Consider the following 15077-nt stretch of genomic DNA (forward strand, 5'->3'; position numbering starts at 1 on the left):
CGAGCTCTCGTAGATGTACGTCACATAAATATCCATTTGCCGCAACAAATTTCCATTCTCCCATAGCGATAACTGAGAAGCGAACGGAACATTGTTCGGGGAAAAAATTACGAGATCATCTGGTATATCGCGAATGTTCCCGTCTGAATATTTAACGATAAGGCTCTGATATTATGACGGCGAGATCTCGGATATTAAACTTCAACTTCGCGATAATGCATACTTTCGGAAGCTGGCGATATTGAAGTGTCATTTCACTTATCTTTATTATAAAACTCTTTTTTAGCGATTTATTACATTTCGACGCGTTGCACGAGCAACTGCGGAACATAATCTTCGTTTCGATGAGGGACAAATTAATTTTTTTTTATTTTTAACGTATGGTTTCGAGAGATATAATTTATATTATCGAACGAAAAGAAAAAGGTACCGAAGTAAGCTAGGAAAGAATAACGGATACTTCAGCCGGTTATTATCGCGCTTCGCGAAACAATATCGCGCGCAGCGCTTAATCCCGCAAAAGCTTCTTGAATCTGCGCGAGGGAGAATTAGAGTCGCGAGCGCGCGCGTTTAAACGGTGCCCTGACTAGCGATAATTTAACAGAGGCAAGGCACTACCTATTTACGTAGGAAGCGAACAAGGTACATCGTCGAAAACGCCTAGGGCCAGATACGAGAATGGCGTCTTTGGAAACTTTCCCATCGTATAACGTCGTCGGCGGCGTGCGGGCACGCGCGCTTGTCTCCTCTAAACGTTTTGGCCAAGTACTTTAAGTTTACACGGCGGGACAAGTTTGCGAACTTTAACTTATTTGCTTCCGTGCCGGATTACCGGTTAAACGGCCCCAGTCGCCGTGAGGGCTAATACAAGTCGCACGAGTCCACGCTGAAGGCGCGTCCGTATCAAAAGCTGCCGCAATTGCCGCCGATCTTATTACCGTGAAAAATAAAGAAAGCTACGGCGTTAACCAATGCTCGTGTAAACGGCGAAGGAAGCAATTGTAGGAGTCGACGTGACGCGAATAACAGAAAAACGATCGCATTTCTACGGGCCGTTCAGCGGGAATAGTTATCGCCTTATATGCCACCTTATCGCACGTGTGACACCATGATTTGCGACGGCAGGTTGCCGCGATGGGTTACAACACTCACGAGAGATAATAAAGGAAATATGAAAATTGCCTGGGATAAGAGGATCACAGTTATCTTAAGTGGTTTAAGTTATTTACATCGGCTAAGCCGCTTAAGCAACTCGGAAATTAACGTCTTTCTGTTGGAAAATATTATAGAACGTTTATTCTTGGATGTTTATTATTTCTCGTGCAGAAAGAGCGTTAAAATTAAATATGTCTCGCGCTTGCATTATCCACATATCACAGAGACGGTATTGATACTAATTTAATTGATTTACTAAAACTGAACGTGTTGACGTATTACATATTTATTCGCGGTCAGAGAGCCTTTATTTTAAAATAATTTAAAATAAAATAAGATAATCTAACTCAACGGTAACGCGCGGCAACGAAATAATAACGTTAAATTTATTAATTAAAAGTAAATAGAAGCGTATTTAAATTATAAGCACTTAGAATAATTAATATTTCACAAGATAATTATTCAAAAACTCAACGCGCAAAATAAGTATTCTTCTCTTTTCCAAACAGCTATTTAATTAATTTTCTAAATTGTAATTACATTTTTTTTTAAGTTATTTTATGATTATTATTATTATTATTATTATTTTATATCATTAATTGCTTTCAATTTTGTGCAACGAAGAAAAGAATCCAAGAATATACGATTAATTCCACAGACAATAAAGAAAAAATATTAATAAATTACATACCCCTTAGGTTGTTTCGTTGTTGCTCGTTGGCACCTTGGCCTCCTCCTTCTCCTCCTCCTCTTCTCCTCCTCCTCCTCCTCCTCCTTCTCCACCTCCTCTCAGATTCCGCAATTGTAGTAGCACTTTTCCATAACTCTTTTTTGTAGTACTCTCTTGACATTTCTCACATTCAACACTCACGAAAACGCGATCAATTTAACCGTGCTTATAAAAAATATTTAATAATTGCGAGAACTTTGCATATCGTCTCGTAATTTATTCGACACTCGCGATATTTAACAACGATTGAAATCGAATCGAAGCAAATGCTAGAACGTCCAGCATCCACGATGTGGTAGAATCTGAAAACATATAATACACATTCGCGTTAAAGAGGTTGTCATTTTGCGAATACTATATTTAAATTGCAAATTGTAATAGGTAATCTCGTGTGACGTACTTATCGCGTTCCGGCAGGTAACGACAAAATTATGAAATTAAAAAATGCGCTATAAAAAAATTGAAGGAAAAATCCAAGCAGTTTATCGCTCAGATAGATTTTCTTTTTAAAATGAGTGTCTTTTCTATCTCTAACTATATTTCAAGCGTCAACTTGCTTCAAATTTTCCTCTTAAGAAATTTTATCAAGTCCTGTATATCCCCGGACAGGAGAGCTTGATCGAATAACTGATCAACGGGCGCGACTGGCGCAGTTATGCATGTATGTATGTTAGAAACTTGTTTAGCGCTGCCCCTCGGGACTGAAATTCTGCGGTGGCGTCGGCTGTTGCAATCGGTTCTCCAGACATGTAAACTCGCGTCAGCCGATACGCATCCGCGCTATAGCAACAGCCGTGGCTTAACTCGGTTGTCAGTTTATAACCGCTAGACGTGTTCTCAAAAGTAAAAGCTTAGAACTTGATCTACATCGGGATTCGCACAAGATCCTCGTAATTTTAATATACGCAAGCTACTACCGCAATACCTGTCGCATCAGGCAATAAATCTGAAATAATATGAGTAATCTGCTAACTTTACGATAACAGCTGTAATAATTGTTTTAAATACGCGTCGCTTTCCTCTCGACAAAAACGTGACGTTGAATTTCAAAAATCTCGCGTTGAAACCGCAAATGAAAGTTATCAGTAACCAATGATAAGATTAATATTAGACGCCGAGCGATGTAATACATTGCATTGTATGAGACGAGAAAGTCACCAATATATCTTCCAGGCTTCTTCGTTTCGCAGCGCTATAAATAACATCTGCCGATATAATCGGATCGAGCGATATTCCGCAAAATTAGAAAAAGGTTCAATATAGAAAAAGAACCCTTAATACAACTCATCGATCGTCGTTTATCCCACCCTTTTTTTTTTTTTCCTCCTATTACATCATCTCCCCCTCGCCCGCTGCGGCGTACCTAATACACCAAAGAATTCGCAATGCAATTAACGTGGTGATGTGAACTAAACTAAATTATCATCATCGAGATAAGCCAACCAGATATCACCGAGACCAGCTACGTGATCGAGATTCCTTTAATAGCTTCCGGATGGAGACGCTATCAGCGTGAACCGGATCAACGAATTTCCTAATATCTAAGCATCGATCGATCGTGACAGCTATTTACTTTATACTCCATCTCTCGCTCGCCTCTTTCCTTTACGTGATGCGATCCACCGGTTAAGACGCGAGATCGCAAAGCCGAAAAGGAAGCAATATGATAGGAGAAAATACCTTGGTTCCTTCACCTTTGCTTCTTCCCCGAGATCTCCCCGCACTTATACGGCGACTACGCTAACGAAAAGTCAATTTAAGACCACGCGGATATAATGAAAGCTAATTAAGAAATTTTCCGATGGAGGCCTTCGCGAAATTAATCGACTTCAGCGTTCCAGCGGGTAAACGAATATCCGATAACACGTATTGCCGGCTGGTAATAAAGTTCGATAGATTCGAGCACGGATGACGCGTTCGTTACTTTTCCCTCAAGACTCTTAAATCCTATTTAAGCGGGCGCTTTCCTTTATCGAGGATCCGTCGGCAGTCTCGGCTGCCGGCGCTGATTTCCGTACGGCGAAAGCGAGACGTGGCGAGGAACGTTGTGATATCCAATTATACGCAAATTAAATTTTCCGCGACATCAACGAATTATCGATTTCGCGAAAGTATCGGTGATTTTGTTTCTGAGCTTATCAATAAGAGAAATTCTCGTACGTACGAGAAACTTTATTTACAGCATCGACGCGCGCCAAATAAATTATTACGAGACGTCGGCGCGTCGCTAACGCGAATCGTAACGAGGATAATATCGCGTAACGTAACCCATAGAGTGGGAAAAACGTTTAAATTAATAACTATTGTAGGTATATGCAGCGTGATACGCATAAAAATATATATCTCCTTGCCGCGGGAGGTTGCGCCCTTAATGTTTTATTTAGCTCTGCGTCGAATTTATGCATAATGAGAGCGGTGGCTCGCCTCGCATGAAACCGCGTTACCGCAAACGAGTTTTTCATTAGCGAAATATCAAGTACTTAACGGCAGGAAGCGGTCTGAAAGCCGATGTTCCTCGACGAGGGGTGCGTCGTTACCCTTTCAATGGAAGAACTAACGTACCTTAGCTAATGCCTATTTTTGCAGCGTAACTTTTTTCTCGTCGCGTAACTTTTTTCTCGTCGCGGAACATTTCCCGTAGGCGAAAAAGGGACATTTACCGCTTCGTTTCGCCGTTAAGCCGTCTGCTCGCGGCATGCGAATCTTGCGATGAAAATTGCATTACGTTCGCTGGATAACTACGTTTGGAAAGTGGCCGCCGCACGTGAATACATATAACGACGGTCAAAGACAGTTAATTTTACACCGATTAATATCGGCTTTCATTTCACGTTCAGAAGGATCCCTCCGCCGCTCTGCTTCGCGCGCGATATACCTCATAAAGAATAACATTTATAATTGGCTTCTAACATTAATCATCTGCAAAACTTCCCCCGCTAGCGCTTCCGCTATTAAAACAGTCGACTAGTTATCAATTAAAGTTCTTGTTATTAATCGTAACGCGGTTCATTGCGATTCGTTTTCCGTCGAAAAAGGGTCGTGAAATTAAATGGCAGAAAAATCTTAATTAACGTTAAGACAGCGACGGTGGAATCTCGCGTAGTCGCGGGCAAAAAGTTTAATTTAATTCTAGCCGCGCGTTTGCTTAAGATGTTTGAGTGTACAATGCATCGCGGCGTGTCGCGATGTATCTCGAGTGACCTAATTCGGAGAGTGCTCGAACGTAGGCGAGGCTGAGCGACGCCTAATAAGGTATGAAGAGATGTACCCGGAATACGACGATGCGGACACGTGCACGCATACCCCGTCAGCACGTGTCCGTTTTGCGCCTCATACGGCAATATGCAGTATGCATAACTCACAGTGTTGAACGCGCCTATCCCGAACGACGCGGTGCAATGCAATGCGACGCGCTCGTCGGCTTGTCGTTGTCATCGCCTCCATCGTTATCGCCGTGTCGGCGGTCACATATGCATATTCAAGCTGCCTGCCTAGACATAGAGTAAATTAGACTATTTGGCTCGCTCCATTATTGAGGGAAACCTGCGGAACGAAGCGGCTACGAGTTTGTAATGCGCGACCGGTGCATTCGCAACTCCGTGACTCCTCGGCTTTCGCAAAGTTTGCTCGAGCGCCGAAGGGGTGCAAAGAGCTGTGAAGGGGGTTTTGGCTGGAGGACCAACTCGACAGACTACTGCCTGGGACAAGATGGTCCTACAGGGACGATAAAATGTGTTCTCTAAACTTTGTCAGAGCAGGCGATTCGTATAATATGTGCTAGTTCTAAGTGTATTTTCTAATATAGATACACGTACAAATAATATATAAGCCTTGTTGAGCAAAGCGACATCGTTTTCTCGCATTTGTTTTAATCAACACCTGGTAGAATTTTCGAAAGAGAGAAACAATAGGAAGGGAGGTTTAAAAAAAAAAAAAAAAAAAAAGAGAGAAACAAGATAGGCTGAGTAACAACACCTTGCTACGTACGCGCGTTTCGAGGCGCGCCTCATTACCAGGGCAAAACAATTCGCGTGCGCGCATAGGCGAAAGATAAAATCCGCAATTTTCCACGTCGGCACAATAAGTCGCAATTTCAGCGCTTTGGAAGTTTGTTCACTCCGCACGAAATCGCTGCCGTGCCCGTCGGCGTGGGCGGGTTTCATTCATCGCGCCATTACAATACTATCGTGATAGACGTGGAAACGGCGCTGCGCGAATGCGCCTTTCGCAATTGTACGAGACGAAATGACGTGCTGGGAGCGCGGTTTTACGCCGGAAGCCGCCGGCGCGGCCGCTCGCATCCGGTCTGGTTTCGCGAGTCAAAGGAAGACCTGCCGGTTTCGTCTGCGGCGCCAACCCCTGCACCCCCATTCGACACTTTGCAACGTTAATTACAGAACGGCGTCTTTTCGCTAATGAGGAGGACAACTTGAACCGGAGAACATCGTATTTCGAAACACCGGCCGGGTCGATCCGATAAACGCGACGTCGCGATCGATGACGGCACGTTCCTCAGATTGAATGATAATCGAATAAAACAGCACGCCGATCAAACCTAGCATCGATAAAATTTTATTTTAATATAAAAACCTAGTGTAACAATTCCCCGCGAGCTTTCCGTTTGAAATACACCCCGTGTGGTGAGGTATAAAAATCGATTCCGTGCTGTTAAATAATAATTGACAGCCCAGCGTTTTACCGAGTTCATTCTTGTTTCGAACTATTTAACTCCGGCGGAATATGGCGGAACTCCCGGGTGGCAAAAGATGGTAGCGAGCCATCTAATTTCATATACAAAGAGCATCGAGAACGAAGACTTTCTCGGATTTATAGTCGCGGTTCTTGGAAAACAAGTCTCGAGTACGGCGGCTCTCGTTCTCGGCGCGAGGAAATAAGGTATTCGCGGGCGAGTACCTTATTCGGCGGTATTCCACCGGGGGAGAAACGAGCAAGTTGCCTCCTCGCGCGCCTTTAAACTCTCGCGCTAAATAAAGTCGAAAGACGTTTAATTTACATACATTTTACTCTTCCCTCCCCCGCCCTTGCTATTTCCTTCTCGCTCTCGCTTTTTCTTTTCCTCTGTCCATTCTATTCCTCAGCAGCGGTATTCATCTCTTCGTGCGGTCTGATTCACGATATCTCGCGGTTATCCCCCACCATGACGACTACGTCAACCCCCTGGTCCAACAACCCCCAGTTATCCCTTTTCTCGCTTGCTATTTCTCTCGAAGCACGATGCACCGTCCGCTTCCTCGCCTTCTCTTTCCGTCTCTTTCGCGATTATTTCTCCCGTTGCTTCTATCTCGACACGTTTTCGATCTCTCTTCGCTCTTGCGCATTGTCCTACTCGTTTCAATTATCCGCCCATGCAGTTTCCACATTTTGTCTCTCTCTCTCTCTCTTTTTCTCTGTCTCCCTCTATCCCGAAAATTCACTGACCTAATTTTTACAAAACTGCATTGCGTGTCCCGTACGCGGTTACATCTATCTACAACATTCGAAACTACACGCTGCCCTTTCTTTTGCCTTCCGGTGCAACCGATATTTCAACCCTCACATGTACACGTATACGGCATATGGCAACGCGTTTCTCTGAGCTTTCCATTCACCTCGCGGACACGAGAAAAAATCTACCGTTTCGACCGTCGCGTTCGTGTCTCTGTTTGAATGACGATAACGGGCGAGAATAATCGTCCAAAAAGAGAAGAAGAGAAAAAAAAAGAAAGAAAAGCAAGAACTAGCAGCACTCGCAACTCGTGACGTGACGAGTGATAATACGACGAGGAAAAAGAGCGAGCTAATAAAAAGCAAAAAGCCCCGAACGTGTTAAGTGCTGCAGAAATGAATTTAACTTTTTAATTTGTCCCATTTTTTTGCATATCGCTTTACTTTTATCGAAAGGCTACGGGTGTACACTTTGCAAGAAACGTGCTGGCAACCTCGTTCGCGTCGCACCGTGCATGTTACATACACCCTGATATGTAACAAGCGCACACAGAGAACGCCGCAACGAATAGCCCGTGCTCGTAATTGCCCAGCACTCTACCAGTCTATACCTGTTGTTTGACGCATTCCCGCGTAAATACCTATTTAGCGACCACAAACTTCGCATTGACAATTTTTAAATTTGCAACCGGAGTGCATTGTAAAGCGGCAGCAATTATTATTGGCGAAACATTGGAAAATAAAGCTCGTATAATTCGTGTAATTCGACATATAATACAATAAGAGAAAAATTTTGTTACTTCCGGGATCGATCATAATTTTATGATATTTTTTAACGACAAAAGTGATACACTTAAATATTTTTATCGTTAAAATTATTTTTAAATTATGATTAAGTCAAGAAATATATATATTTTTTTTTTTAATTGTAAGATTAAAACTTTGCCATGTACGATTTTTAAAAAAGATGATAAATGACGAACAGTGTTTCATCTGATAACGCGATAAAGGGCCGCTTTTATATTCAATATCCAAAATTTCCTGTACATGCAAGGTAATGTATTGTCGGATCGATATTATCATGTAACACTATGGAGTTTGTAAGACGATCTCATATATTACGATGGCTAAGTACCTAGTATTCTAAAACAAAACCTTCGTTACTCGGGAAACTCAAGTCAGCGCTCTCGAACGCAGCCGTGCTTATTATTAATAGTGCCGCGTTAACAAGTTTTAATAATACCGCGAGCATGAGGTACGTGTATAAACGCATCGTTCATTGTGTCAGTATACTGAAAATAACTTTCGGCAGTTTCTTGAAGGCTGTGTAAGCAAAGCTAACAGAATTGAGGGAGCAAAACGTTCGGTGCGATATACGTGAAAACGCGACACGCGTCGACATGATTTTACCTTCGAATACGTCATCGGAAAACTGTGAAACAGCGTGGATTACGTGAGATCCGGATCGGAAATCAAGGTAAAAGCGGACAGCGATCGTTTGTCCGTCAATGAACCGTAATTACTGGCGCGGATCACAGCTGCGATTAAATCCCGCGCTCGATCCGTCGCAGCTCGTGGCAACAACTCTTGATTGCACTTTTCCGATTTTCCACGGTCAAGTAACCGGCCGCGATTGGTACGCGCTGTTGTACGGAACGAACAAAGAAAAAAAAAGAAAAAGAGCAGGGTCACTGCAAGAGCTTGCGGCGAGAAACGTTTGTGTCGATCGCGAGGGAGCAGCGAACCCGATAATTCGCCAAGTCTCTCCGCGAAGGCCCGCTGATCCAGAGCCGCGTTGTTACCAGGTAAACGCGCGACCGCGATTCGGGGTCAAAGTGTCATGAAAGGTTAAACGTAGTTGAACGAGTTCATGTTAAGTTAAGCTTTAGTTCCGCCCGGGTGTATCGCGAGGGAGGGACGGGAGAGACACCGCTAGTTTAATGATCTTACTAACTCGAAAGGGCTTTTCCATTATTAGTTCGGCCCGCGGGTAAGCTCGACCTATCTTGATGCTATAACGTAACGCCACCGACAGCGGAGGTATCGTTCTGATGAAACGCCCCGCTCGTCACGCGGTCCGCGGCGACACGGGAGACGCGTGATTAGAATTAACGTCCGTGCATTCGCCGCTTGACCCCTTGTCTGGGGTACCGTGACGTCAATGCTGTGATCCTACACCGCGGTCTATCATTGATGGTTTTTCATAGAGCTTAAAAGGAGGTAGGAGCGACCCAATCTCGCGTCGTCCCCGATGTATCGTGACCTGGTTGCGAAAGTGCGCGTAATCAATTATTTGCCCCTTGACATCGTGCGATCAATCGGTTGAGACCTCGTCCAATTTGAATTCGTGTGACCACTCGGGTGGCCTACACGAGTACTTAGTTACGGGTATTTGTTTAAACGCACGAGGAAATAAATTAAAAATTTAAAAAGAGAGAGAAAGAGAGAGACAGAAAAAAAAAAAAAAAAGAAAAGACTCGTAATTGTAGAAAAAAAGTACTCGCAAGAGATAACTTTGCGACGCTAGTTTTACCGCGCGACTTCAGATTTTTCCGAGGCGACGGTATTAGCGAGCCCCGACGTCCGGGGTCGTCTTATTTTATGACAAATAAAAATATTTTATTAAAGCGAACGGAAGTACGCCCGCGCAGCACGACGCGCCCTCGGTTATGAAACTTTCATATCCAAGCCGTCCGCTCACCAGTAATGCAGAGTTTAAAGGCAACGTAGATCCTGGGGAGATCGAAAGGCGCAGTTTATCTGTCCTTAGAGAGCGATGCGGTTTCTTTTAGATTACGAGTACTTTACGTATTGTACGTATATACCAACGATTGTAAAATTCCAGAGTACCTCTCGCAAGGCGCACATAACTACGTTTCACGTAAAAGCTCCATGTCTCTCATTGTAACGCGCTGAACGGTACTCCGAACCGATCGTTCATTCATAGAAAAAGTCATAACGTTATTTTATCATCGGAACTATATCGTTTTTATCGAACATTTCGTTACGCATGGGCAAGCTATAACTAACGTAAGCCTGCGTGTTCAAAGCAGATTCTACACACGTTGCTTCAATTCCTAGCAAGCTACTCTCCGCCAAATACATCGGATAAGGAAGGGATGAAGGGGCGAGTAACAACACCACGACGGTTCTCGAGAATAACAGCGGTAGCGACGGTACCGTTGTCCATGGTTGAAATCCTCTTTCCTTTAGAGGGAAGAGTAAATATTACCGTGCCGCGCTCTCGCACGATAGTTCCGTAAATAAAGGGCAAACCGCGTTGTATCAGGGAAATAATGCGATTCGATCGTATTAACGCTATCGCAAATTCGATTTTAAATGCGTTTCTTTTTCTTTTTTTTTTGTTTTGTTTCAATAACCATGAGGGGATCTGATCACGAATTTATTATTAATTCGATTGACACCAAAGCGGATACGGGACGTTGCGGGTAACGCTCGTCGATAGATTAACGCGAACATTGATCGTAATGGAGTCCCTTTTCAATTAATCGATAACGATTATTTATGTGAAATGCCGCGAGATAGGGCCGTGCACGACGCAAAGTTTATCGCAGGTCATACCGAAATGAACGTCGGCTACACGTGTCGGGTTTAACCATTAACCCGGGCTTACTCATACACAATTCAAATGCAACCCGAAGCCACGGCGATCCGAGCTCGCCGTCCTCTAATTTAAGCCACGTCACAAGAGCTGCGCACGTTGATTAGTCTAGGCAAATGATTGGTGATACGTACACCCGGTTGGCTATCTCGTCGGTAAGCATAGCTTATTTACACAACGGAGAACGGCGCTCTGCGTTTACATTCGCTAGTAAGAAGCTGTGGATCCCATTACATGACTACAATACATAAGCCATTGCATAAATACGATGCATTTTGAACGTGCGTTGCTCGTATGAACTTTAAGTTGTCAACATTTCGAGGATGTTACTGTGGCATGTCGTTACCCGCGGATTGAAATACGACACGAGTAAAAACTTATCTTTATTCGTTATTATTTCGTAATAGACAGAAATGATTTACTTAAATAATCAGCTCCAAATATTAAAATCAATCGGTGAGTTTTGATAATTAAATGTGGTTAATATCGCACGAAATGATTAATTTAATTCATTATGATAATCATAATGATTAATTTTAATTCAATTATTGCCATAATCATGAGTTGTTTCAGTTCTATTTTAGGCCAATTATTATAGAAAAATAAATTTTTATCAATATTGCGTTATTTGATAGCTAAAAATTGACTCAAATTAGGCGAGAGTATTCACCGCGTTTAATTCTCAAGGTATTGCCATTAAATATTGATTTGCTCTAAAATATTTAAAGTATAATAATCCATTGGAGTCGTGCCACGAAACGAAATAAAATATATTACGAGAAATCAATATCATTTCGAGCGATAGTAAAATGAAATCCTATTGAAGTTTGTACTCACCGAGTCGTCAGGAACCGGAATTTTACTCCCCATCGATTTCTCCTTCGGTACGTATGTTATGAACGCAGAGCTATTCCTATTCCTGATATATCCATCGGATTACGCAATCTGCTGGCTCTTCACAATCGCACCACCGGTCCACCTGGAAAGGAAAATCCAGTTATCGGCCGTACTTTGCATTCGAGGGACCGGCAATTTGATTTCAACGTAGATATCAGTTGACTCTCGACTTGATGGACGATTGATCGTGATAATTGTGCACGTAACGCCGAAAACGGTAAAGAAAAAGAATTAAATAATTACTATAACGATACGCGCGTGCCATCTTATCGACAATGCCAACAAGTGTTGCAACATTCGTTCAAGCGCAAGTATCTTAGATCGATCGTCAATCGTCTACGATTTTCCACAGTCTTCCATTGCGCGAAATTTATAGGGCACTTTTCGCGTTTTCGCCTTTCTCGCTCGTGCTTCTTTCCCTATCTATTCCCCTGCGTGAAACGCGACGACTTGGGAGAAATGCGCGATCCAACAAAACGCTCGAGGAGACAGAGTCGTAAAGCTCCTTCCTCGTAGTATCGCGAAACTCATTTGAGTTTATGGAATACGTCCGGCGAACAGCGCGCAGACGGAAGACCGGGTGAAAAATAGACGCGATATGAAAACGTGGGCGAATTAGAAAGAGAATCGCGAGAGGAAATTCTGTGAAATAAGAAAGTTGTTTCGGAAAATCGAATGTTAGATCTTTGGATTATTCGAAATATTTTAAACAAAATAATTTGAGTATTCGATCTATGAATTATACAATGTTAAAAAATATGGAAAATATATTTCTTTTTTTAGATTAATTTAATTAAAAATTTAACAATATCAAAATTAATTTCTGTTCCCGGAAATTAATATTTTACAAATTTATATTAATTTTTCGCTCATTTCTCGCGAAAGGAAATATGTGAATAACGAACGGCTCTTAATGATTTTCGCCCTGGCAAGGATTGCGAGGATCTTGCGTTTGCAACTGAGTAGACATGGTAAATCGCGCATAATCGCGAGACATCTCCCTGCTCTCCAGATAGGTGAGCATCTAGGATAGGGCGTAAAGTTTAAGGGTTACCACTGAAATTTGCATATCGCTCGTGTCCAAAGCGCAAGATTCTCGTCTCTCTATGGAAAGCAGGATGAGGATGCACACGAATGTCGCAAGTGCGAAATTACACAAATGTATTATTGCCGCGAGATAATTCGCGGACATATTCTGAAATCATATTATTCGACGTCTTTATTGACTCTCCGCTGATCTCTATTCGCCGTGCGAACCTGTGGTAAAATTCAAACAATCTAATATACACGATAATTTCAACAAACCTTTTTCTGGCGTCTCAGGTGGCCGTGGAGTAGTCGTCTGGCGACGATCACTTTTAGGGTGACCCTCACGGTGCTGCCGAGACACACGGAAATACCTCAGCGAATATTTCGATGAGCAAAAACGAATCGTCCCGGAATCGCTTTGTGGCACGTAATGGAGGCTTCGAACGTTCGTGACCATTCGTGACGACGAAAATTCTACAAGAGTTTTCTGTATGATAATTGCCATAATCGCGAAGCCGAGTTATCTCTAAATGTGAAGGATTGCCTTACCATTCGAATGTGAGCTGCTGTGGCACAGAATGGTGCATGCAAACGCCGAATTTCTTTGAATTTCTCTTCACCGGAGACGCCGCGGCTTTCCCTCGAGAATTCCAAAGAAGCAAGTGAGCAGCGCTGCAAGAGCAGGAAGAACAAGCGGATGATTGTGGGACCACTGGTGGCCGACCAATCACAACCGCTCAGGTGATCTTTCGAGCGCTGTGATTGGCCGACTCGATTTACTACTGAACATACTCTAGTGACTTTCTACGCACATTGCTGATTTGATCCTCAACGGTTCCTGGCTTCTCAATAAATGTTAAAATAATCGAGAAAACGATTCGACGAGTGATTAATGCAATAACTACTCAAGGTATTTATACAGAACTTGAAATCATAGAAAATATGTGAGTGCCGTGTCTCCGAAAATAGCACGATATTGTACCTCGTCGATGTACTCGGTCCTTCAAATCGTTTGCTCCACGAAATTACACATGATCTTGTACTAGGAGATGTCGCGTGAGTCGGATCTTTGCCTTGTCGACGGAAGTTGCGAGTGTTGCGACACGACCGTAGTAGAGTTCTTTTGAGGTTAGGTTTCGCCAGCAGCACGTTGTCGGAACGGTACGTGTGTCTCATTTACGTCTGAACATTTCGTCATAATTAGAACTTTTCGATTATTGAATCTCGTTGTGAATCGGGTTTTCTTTGCTATATGCTTTTTGTGAAATTTAAGTAACTTGAACACAGATAGCTTGAAAAACAAACGCAACACGCTACGACTCTGCGTTGTCAACGTCTTGACCTCCTGTTCGTTCTAAATTTTAGTGTTTAATTTCTACAATCTTGTTTCTCTCCCCGAAAAATATAAACTGAAAACGAATCTAAATCACGTCTCGCCACACTCGGATGCTCGTTCAACGAGGTTATTCTTCGCGTCGTACATATGTCAATGTGATATTTTCTAGTTGTAAAGCCTAGAGTTCTGATTTTTGTTATAATTTAGGTAAACCACCATGCAGATCTTCGTGAAGACCCTCACGGGTAAGACCATTACCCTTGAGGTAGAAGCCTCTGATACCATTGAAAATGTCAAGGCTAAGATCCAGGACAAGGAGGGAATTCCTCCAGATCAACAGCGGCTCATTTTTGCTGGCAAACAATTGGAGGATGGACGCACTCTTTCCGATTATAATATCCAGAAAGGTGTAAACCTGTTGCATTAAAATAAATTATTTTTAAGGAAATTATAATATAATCTAGATTGAATATGATAATAATTTCTCATTTTCTCTTTAGAATCAACTCTCCATTTAGTACTTCGTCTCAGAGGAGGTGTCATTGAACCTACATTGCGTATACTCGCCCAAAAATACAACTGTGACAAAATGATCTGTCGCAAGTGCTATGCTCGTCTTCATCCGCGAGCAACTAATTGCCGTAAAAAGAAGTGTGGCCATACAAATAATATCCGACCAAAAAAGAAGCTGAAGTAAACTAGATACTACATTATTTCCATTTTGGAAATGGAAATATATATTTCCTGTATATGACCAATAAATTACAGCTGATAAACTAATTTTTGAAATTTAATTACTTTAATAAACAAATTCTTTTAACTTGTTTAAATACTTCTTAGGTATAAAATAAACATGTAATTAC

The 15077-nt window shown here is 42.5% G+C and overlaps 1 protein-coding gene across 1 annotated transcript; it reads left to right on the forward strand.

The window, feature by feature from the left end:
• The first annotated feature begins 13922 nt into the window (after window positions 1-13922).
• Window positions 13923-14994, forward strand: Rpl40 (ribosomal protein L40). Its single transcript, XM_070671586.1, has 3 exons — window positions 13923-14039; window positions 14422-14621; window positions 14715-14994. The coding sequence occupies exons 2-3, from the start codon at window positions 14432-14434 to the stop codon at window positions 14909-14911; spliced, it is 387 nt and encodes a 128-aa protein (XP_070527687.1). The 5' UTR covers window positions 13923-14039; window positions 14422-14431; the 3' UTR covers window positions 14912-14994.
• Window positions 14995-15077: the final 83 nt, after the last annotated feature.

Source organism: Cardiocondyla obscurior, linkage group LG23 (genome assembly GCF_019399895.1).
Source record: "Cardiocondyla obscurior isolate alpha-2009 linkage group LG23, Cobs3.1, whole genome shotgun sequence".
Taxonomy (NCBI): Eukaryota; Metazoa; Arthropoda; class Insecta; order Hymenoptera; family Formicidae; genus Cardiocondyla; species Cardiocondyla obscurior.

Excerpts from the sequence above, each read along its gene's own strand:
- Rpl40 (XM_070671586.1), top strand. The coding sequence starts at position 14,432 with ATGCAGATCTTCGTGAAGACCCTCACGGGTAAGACCATTACCCTTGAG. Across the intron at positions 14,622-14,714 it reads CGATTATAATATCCAGAAAG|AATCAACTCTCCATTTAGTA; the intron begins GTGTAAACCTGT and ends TTTTCTCTTTAG.